This window comes from Halichoeres trimaculatus, unplaced genomic scaffold (genome assembly GCF_033239565.1).
Source record: "Halichoeres trimaculatus isolate MK-OKI-2021-1 unplaced genomic scaffold, fHalTri1.1 fHalTri1_scaffold_12, whole genome shotgun sequence".
NCBI lineage: Eukaryota > Metazoa > Chordata > Actinopteri > Labriformes > Labridae > Halichoeres > Halichoeres trimaculatus.
The window spans coordinates 17,483,996-17,492,846 of NW_027437190.1; the positions used below are offsets into that span (position 1 = coordinate 17,483,996).

The 8,851-nt window shown below is 38.1% G+C and overlaps 1 protein-coding gene across 1 annotated transcript in view; it reads left to right on the top strand.

The window, feature by feature from the left end:
• Nucleotides 1–6,327, top strand: part of LOC141801069 (transmembrane protein 65-like) — a 53,351-nt gene extending 47,024 nt beyond the window's left edge. The window contains exons 7-8 of the mRNA XM_074683966.1: nucleotides 324–429; nucleotides 1,988–6,327. Of these exons, the coding sequence (XP_074540067.1) occupies nucleotides 324–429; nucleotides 1,988–2,137 (256 nt within the window). The 3' untranslated portion in view covers nucleotides 2,138–6,327. The remainder of the gene's footprint in view (nucleotides 1–323; nucleotides 430–1,987) is intronic.
• The last annotated feature ends 2,524 nt before the right edge of the window (nucleotides 6,328–8,851 follow it).

Here is an 8,851-nt window from a genome sequence, read left to right on the forward strand (position 1 = left end):
GATGTTCTGTTTTGGTTATGTTTTGCCTCTGTGTCAGCACATTCACTCACACATGAAGCCTTTTCCATCTTTGGCTCATCCATGTCTCTGCTGACCTTAACTCCATCAAATGTCTTCTCTCACCTTCAACTGGATCCTGAGTTGTGAAAGGTCAGAGAGAATGGAAGATAAATGTGTGTGCCTGACAAAGTGATGAAAGGATGTTTTATCTCCTGTTTCTCAAAGCACCTTTAAAGGGATCCAATTAGAAGTTATACATAGTTGAATCTCTCTTTGACAGCATATTTATTTTATTTTTTCTGCCTGTCTCCTCTTCTCTTTAGGCTGGCAGGTTACGTGGAGGCTTTGGCGTCTCGGCTTGGGATGCAGATTCCTGACTTAAGCCCAAAGCAGGCTGACATGTGGCAGACCAGAGTCAGCTCTCACTCGGTTGGTTACATTTTGTAATTCATCCCCAAAAATCCCCAAACCGTAGAGTATGACTCTGATCTCTAATAGTTTCTGTCACTCCTCCAGTAGAATCTTACACTATGTATTTACTGTTAGCTGTATGTGTATACGGCAAACAAATCCTGTACGACTAATAAGACAGTTGGACAAGATATGGACGAGCCTGCTTCAATTATAGATTTCTGTTTGTTTAATGCATGTGAAACATAAAACCAGGGTTCAGAAAGACAAGTCACTGTGATGTGTCCGCTCTATCATAGTTATTTTGCAGGGAAATTACACCTGAATGACTCTTAATACGCTCTGACAGCTCAAGTGTGAAATGTAATTAGTTTTAATCAAATTGAGTGATTAGTCAGGCACTGAAAAGCTCTTCGCAGACTGTGAAGGTCCATGCCAGTCGTTCAGGCATCTTAGTGAATACCTGTTTAATATTCGTGAAAAAATGTTCCTTTAATGTCGTCCAGAAAAGTTGATGAAAGTTAGATCTCATGCTGACAAGATAAATATCTTTTGCACAAAAAATGTGTTTTTATCACGCACGAAATAAGCTATTGACTAGTGTGCACAAGATATGTTGTTTGGGAAGCTGTTCTCCTTTACTGATAGCAAATAATCAGTATAAACAAATTTGTAGTAATACTCAGTTTGCTTGCTAGCACGATATAAACTAGAAAAGCACTCAGAGAGCACAGACCTCCACCAAGCATATTGTGATTGCCAGGCAAGACTTTAGTCCTTCTTTCATGTTATACTCCCTTTCAGCAGACTGTCTGCTACAATTTGGTGTTAGTTGCAGGTTTTTACGATAATTTGTTTCTTGACAGTGTGGAAAATTATGACGACAGTTCAAATTTCATAGTCCAGATCTTAGTATCCAGAATATTGGCAGGATCTAGATCGTACTTTTACATCTGTCAGAAATTATCATGGCCTTGTCTTGTATTGTTTTACAAAGCAAACCGACCATTCAACGTGGAGTTATATACACATATGGTAAAAACGGCCCTATCTCACAATGATAATGAATCCTTTAAGAAAATCCTGGATCCAGATGGTGATCCGGATCACCTTCAAAATATAATCAATTCTTCCTTATCCCAGGCAAACTCTCTCAAAGATATATCTCCTTTGCGGAGGTAACTTGGGCACTCAAAATAAATTTACCACCTTGAGGGATTTCAGGGGCACAGCAGGATACATGTGTATGTGATGAGAGATTAATGCCTTCAAACATCGGCTGCTCAGCTTTCTACAAGCTGGTCAGGGACTTTATAGAGATTTGATTTAGGAAAAAAAAGCTGATAAGCTTCTTTTGTCAGCAAATTATCTTATTACTCAGGAAAAACAAACAACTAAATACAGAACAAGAGAACAGTACAATTAAATTCACTTGTCAAGTCAGAAGTAAGAGGCTTACTTGTTGAAAACTGGCCTGTAAAGCTGGTCTTTGTTTTTGTTTGGATTACTGAAAACCTGTTCCTTCAAAATCCATTTCCCCCAAATGCTGCTCAAACTTTCTTTTCCTTCTGTACAGGGCAAAGCCATCGGAGTTGGCATCGGCTGCATCCTGGGCATGTTTCCTCTCCTGTTCTTCAAGGACGATGATGAGAAGAAAGAGGGCCAGAAGGAGGGGAAGGAGCAAACACAACCACCACCTGCTCCAACAGAGAGCAGCAAAAACTGAAACTTATCACCTCACCGGAGACAAATGCTATTTTAAGTCCATTAGAATATTTTAAACTAAGACTGTGTCTGGTGGACTGGAGTGTACAGAGATGTCACTGAACTCTCAAAGGTTTGAGTTGTTGTTTGGTTGTAGACTTTGAACTGAAGCACAGGGACCTGAAAGTCTGAAGAAACAAGAGGTGGAAGAGTCACTGGACTGCTGCTGCTGCTCCAACTATCGCACCATAACCTCGCTTTGTTTGACTGACCGACACCGGCTGAAGCTCATTTATCCAAGAAAAAAAAAACTCTACTATTTTCTTTGTCAAAAAAGTACTCGATGATTTGAGGGCTCCCTAAAATAACACTACAAATGTTGCAAGAAAAAAAAACACTTTGAAAGTTCATTTAGAACAAAGTCTGTAACAAAATATCTCACGTGGCTATTTTTAAGTCTTATTTAACGGTGTCTGAAAGTATGAGACTGAATGGGTTAGAGCTTCCTTCATCAGTGTTGAAAAACATCCTTTTAAAAGCTTCATTTCTCATCAGTTTTGAAGGCTAATGGATCAAGGAAAGGGTCACATGGGCATCAAAAGATGTGACCTTCTGCTTCATTGTTCTTCATTTGAACGCCCATGTCTGCCTTTTGATGTCACAGATTGAAATGCCTCGCCAGCCTGCCTCAGTTACAGTACAAACGATGCATCTGCTGCCTGCTTCTTTTGATTTTCATGTTTATTTTTGTTATTAACTGAATATGATATGCTTGTATGGTTTGTAATGATCCCCCAAAGCAGTGAAATGTCTCACAAGTATACTGTATGTACCTAGCTAGGTGTACCTCAACTCAATCTCGCCTTTTGAAGCAAAGTTTGTAACTTTCTTTGAAGAGTTGCACAGAAGGCAAAGAAAAATGAAGAGGCAGGGACTGGGAGAGTGAGAGTAGCTCTGGCTCAGAGATAAAACATGCCTTGGCGAAACCACCTGAGATTTCCCGCCCTATTTCCACACTCTCCAGCTCCAGTTCCATATGATTAATCTCCTCCAGTCCTGCATCAACCAAACTGCAGCCAGTCCCACAAAGCATGTCTTACTTGTGAGCAGATAGTGTCTGTTTTCCAAACCGCCCACTACACTAGCAGTGCCTACTATTTTAGCTAAAATTCAGTGTGTTGTAGGTAGTATGCAAAAACTTGGAAAATCTGCAGTATGCCAAAAATCTGCTGATTTTTTCTGATCCAGGAAAATTTCTCAGTATGCAATGGACCAGTCTACCTGGCATACTGTTTCCCACAATGCACGGTGGCAGGTTTAGGTGAATTACTGCCATCTACTGGAATTAATCAGCATTATAATTACAACACAACACTAAGGTTAGACTGTCCATGAGATCGGAGTGAAGTGATGCGAAGAAACACTCGTAAATCTTGTCACTTCCAGTCGTAAAAGAGGTGTTTACTTCTACCAATTCAGTAGCCCATATAAATCACAAATTCACTGTTTAAACATCCCGTCAGGGCCAAATAACTTTTCCCTTCTCTGATGGGGGGCCAGGACCAGTTTGTAAAAAAAAAAGTGTGATGATAGCAGAAGTGTCCAAATGTAATATTTATTGTTTCCCAGAAATCCACACATAACCAAATATTAATAACTCTTTCTGGGATCTTGACCAAAAAAAAGAAAATCAGACATTTTTAGGGAAGGGGTTTCAGATAGGGCACAAACTGCACAAGGGTGGAATAGAAAGTTACGGTCTATGCATGTGCAAGTCATTATATGGCCAGACTTCAAAAAAAAACAAAAAAAAACATAATGTGCCTCTGGTATTGTTCAAGGGACTGGGCAAAATGTTGAAGGTCCGGGCCATAGTTTGGGGACCACTGGTTTAAACCATACGTGGATTATATAGAAGTGTTTCTTACATCAGCTGTAAAAAATAAAAATCCCTTTCAGATTTATTTTCAGTAAATGATATAACTTTTGGTGTAAGATTAGAAATCAAGAATGATGATTCTTTTTGATATGATTAACAAAATAACCAAATACCAAGATCTGCCAATTGCTTGTTTTGTACATTTAAAGTACAGGCAAAAAACTCAACATCATCTGTAGCTCCACCTTCCGAGACTGGAAACCAGAGTAGTTTACAACAAAACTGACCCAACAGAACAGTCATACTAAATACTACAACAAAAGCAGTAGGTTGTATTTAGTACCTACTACATACTGCATTTACATGTGATATGTAGTAGATGGTTTGGAAAACAGTCCTTGTTTGTGTGATAGCTCGGTTGGAGCCTGGAAGCACGCACAACTACATACACACACAGGAAAGATCACATTTGACTGGATACTGGATGAAAATACACTCAAGCTTTTTCTGCTCTGTAGAAAATTTGTTTTTGCCTTTTAATCCTCTCACACACAGTTGTTCACTTCTACACTTATATACACAGGTTGTTAGATCCTCTCTGCTCTGCTGCCCTCCGCTGGCTGACATTCAGAGAGACCTGTCACTGTGTTTCAGCTAAGTCCACCCTAATGCCTCATACTGTTGCACACTGTTGTCTCTGCATCAGTGATGTTGAATCGTCGTCCCTTTTCTCCCTGTTTGTTTCAAAACTAGCTGCCTGGTTTATGACTAAAATTAATCAGTTTTTGATTATTCTTCTCAGTCATTCTTTTTCGTCTGAAATCCAAACAAGTTAAACTGCAGCATCTGCCATCTATAAAACAAAACCCACAGAGGATATTTTATTGACTCTACCATCTGTTTCTGTTTTTACTGATTCATCTCTTGAAGAGTTTCGTTGTCACCTGTTTGGCTAAGTTATCTCATCTCATCAGCTGAACTGAAGGATGTGATTTATCTCAATGTGTGTCAGAAAATGTCAGAAAATGTATTTATTTTTTGTTGTGTTCATGTTTGTTCTCACCATGTATTCCAGGGGTTGCCAACCAGTCAGTGACCAAGAGCCACAAAAATTACAGTGGTACCACAAAGAGCCACATGAAAAACGCACTTCCTCTCACACATAAACAAAATGACATAAAATTTTGAAAGCAACATTTACTGTGTTTGTAAGTGTGTTTCAATTTGTACTTGGAGCGGTGTCAAAGATAAATCCTGTTTTTACTGTAGAAGATATAAAGTTCCATTTATCTAGATAGCTATGAGCACATTAGTGATGTAGAGAAAAGAAACTGAAACTTAAGTATCAATCTCATCACACAAGTTTTGATCAATACTGATCACAACGCTGGCATCAATATATCAATATATCAATATCTTAGATTGATTGGCACACCACTACTCATAACAACATAATATATTTTTTTTTGTGAATGGATCAAAGAGCCACACACTGAAAGGCAAAGAGCCGCATGTGGCCCGCAAGCCGCAGGTTGGCCACCCCTGATGTAGTCTCTGTCTCAAAACAGGAAGATCTGTCAGCACAACAAACCTTTGAGCATTTTTTCAACATGAATGACTCTGTTACAGACCAAAACTGAACTTCCTCAACATGCGCTTAAACTTAAATCATATGAAGACTTAAACTGAAGAGATGTTACAGAGTAAATAACCAGAGTGTGATATAAATGAAGACTATGTACTAAGAGATGAACATATTAATGTAGATAGGAATTTTTGATCTAATTGCTTGATTTCCATCCTGCATGCACTGCTGATTAAAAAACTGTTATTGTATATGTTTACTTTGTAAGGGTAATAAAAAAGTTGAGTATGCTCTAAAATAATGCATCGCAGGATGATATGAAGTACTGCAGATGAAAACAGATGATTCAACGTGTAAAAAATATTGTACTATAAATATATTTTGTGGCTGTCTAAATCAAAAGCACACAAATATCATGTTTCCCTTTTTATGAAGCTGATAATCATAAGGATGCAGCTATTATTGATATTTGTCTGTTTGCCTGTAGGCTTGCAGAGGTTTAACAGATAGAGAGACAGAGACAGAGTGGCTTCTGTTGGAGTCAGGTGTGAGGATTTGTTTGATAAGTCACATTCTGCCTCTGTGTTGGGCTGTCAAACGGACAGTCTCCGGCTCAAAAGGCTGCTTTTTTGTGGAGAAGATATCAAACTACTCTGGTGGTTTTAGGCAAATATACAAAGTTGCTCTGCGTCATTGAACCTAATGATGTTACTGGGAGAAAAATAAAAGAGATTTGCATTTCACAAAAGCTTCAAGTTGTTACCTTCCATTAAGTTTACATCATTTTTTTTCTTTTCAGGTGAAGTAATAAACAAGGGATGGCTTAAAACACACATTTACTTATTCTCAACAGACTTTTAGATATGATGTGCAAAAAGTCTTTGATTTATCTGACATTAGTATTTTGTTTCACATCCGTATTGCTTGATACATTGAGCATGTTATTTTTCTGTTTTTGGCTCTGTAAGTTTTAAAGGACTTGTTTTTCTCTTGAATAGTCTTGACAGACATGAGTCATAAAACTGGCCTTTCAGAGTTCAGTGGTGGTCTTTTAAGACATGGCTGTGCTATCATTTTACATTTTTTAAACATCTCATCAGACTGTTGTGTTTTTCTGACAACTTCAAAAAGGCTCTACTTATATGTCTTCAAACCTAAACACCCTCGTAGCACTACTTTATCATCAATTTGATCCACAGATTCACCCCACTAAAATATCTCTACCATTTTTTTTCTTTACCCATGTTAACTGTTTAAACGATGACAGTAAACTGTATTGATTATTCTGGTGCCTTAGTGGATTTACAGCACAGTCATATTTGTGCTATGGAACACTTCAGATTATTTTTTTAGATTTATTTATTTATTTTTTATTAAATAATTTTTAAAATTCTTTTTAAATTTTGTTTTTTTGGGAGAGTCAGTGTAGAGACGCTATCACTGAAGAGACAAGCTGATTTTGAACCAGCTAAAGAGTCTCACTGTTAGGGCAGGCCGATTAAAAAAAATAAAAAAAAGGCAGGCCAAATAAAAAAAAAAAGGGAGGGGGGCTGGGGTTTAAAAAAAAAAAGGGCAGGCCGATTAAAAAAAAAAAAAAAAAAAAAAGGACAGGCTGTTAAAAACAAAATAATAATAAAAAAATAGGCTGGCACAACAAGATCACTAGTTTGATTCCCAGTGACTGACTGGCGACCAGTCCAGGGTGTACCTAGCCTCACGCCCTAAGACAGCTGAGGAAGGCCCCAGCCACCCACGACCCTAAACAGGATAGGAGGTATGGAGAATGAATGAATGAAATCACAATAATTCAGCCAATCAGTCGACAGCTGTGGCTCAGTGGCAGAGTTGGAAGGTCGGGGGTTCAATCCCAGCTCCTGTAGTCACATGCCGATATGTCCTTGAGCAAGACACTGGACCCCAAATTGCTCTCACTTTTGATCAGTGGTGTGTGAATAAGTATGACTGTGTATGAATGTGCTAGATAAAACTGATGGTTGACATCAAACTCTCTTCCATTAGTGTGTGAATGTGGTGTTGATGGATGAATGAGACTAGCAATTTAAGTGCTTTGAGTGGTCAGAAAGACAAAAAAAAGCACTATACAAGTACTGGTCTATTTACTCACCTGGAGGAAACTAAAGCCTGAAGTGATTTTACTGCATCCCTCTGAGACAGAGCATATCTCATCTTTGCAATCCCATGAGGGTTAAAAAGGATGTCCTTGAGGTTTGTTGAATGCTGAAGTTGAAAGTAGGATTCTGATTTCTAACAGTGGTGTTGGATGCTAAGCTAATGCTATGTGAGTATGTCATCTACATAGCAGTGACATTTTTTTAGTGCATCCAGAAAGTGATTTCAGTGCTTCACTTCCTACATACTCTTATGTTACAGCATCATTACAAAATGAAAAAAACACCCCATAATGAGAGTGTGAAAAAGTTTTTTTTTTTTTTCAAATTTTGGAAAAAGAAAAAAGAAATCACATGTGATACCAGCAATATGGAGCTTGTTGAACAGAGCACTGTATGGGACATTAAAACACAATCACACAATACATCATTATCTCTAGATGTGTTTCCTGTCTATGAAGATGAAAAAGTAATTAGTCCATCTCTGGTGTATAAGGGTCTCCTCTCTGTACCGGTTTGCTGAATGTTTATTGTTCCCATTTTTCATTCCCCTGGCTGAGATATTGTGCACACAAACACATATATGTACATGTGTGTCAGCAGGGGACAGACAGATGACTCAAAGGACATAGAGGTAGGTACCTGAAGATTATCATCAGAGATTTAACAGCTTGGGAGAGCGGTCGCATAGAGAGAGTTTGACTTCATGTAACCAAGAGGCAGATTTGAGAGTCAACAGAGTTCAAAAAAGCAAAACTAACTTCTTATTTAAAGACACTAAACTGTTTCTACCTTCTACTTCCTCCTTTTCACGAAATGTTTATTTTATAAACTAAGCAAAACAACAATAACAAAAAAAAATATTGTTCCTAGGAAATAGCAGCTTTGACGAACCAGTGTGTTTTACAAGAGTTTTATTCGTTGCTCAAGGTTTGTTTTGTGTGACCCAGACTTTCCTAACATGGAGCAATAAGAAAATGTCAAACTCCCAAAAATACAGTACATTCACACTCACAGTTGGTAAGTTTTACATCACAATCTCACACACAAATACACACACACACACACAGAAAAAAATCATAATCTGTATTAAATTACTCTACAACTTCATTCTGTCACATCCATACTTCACTTGGGCGACTT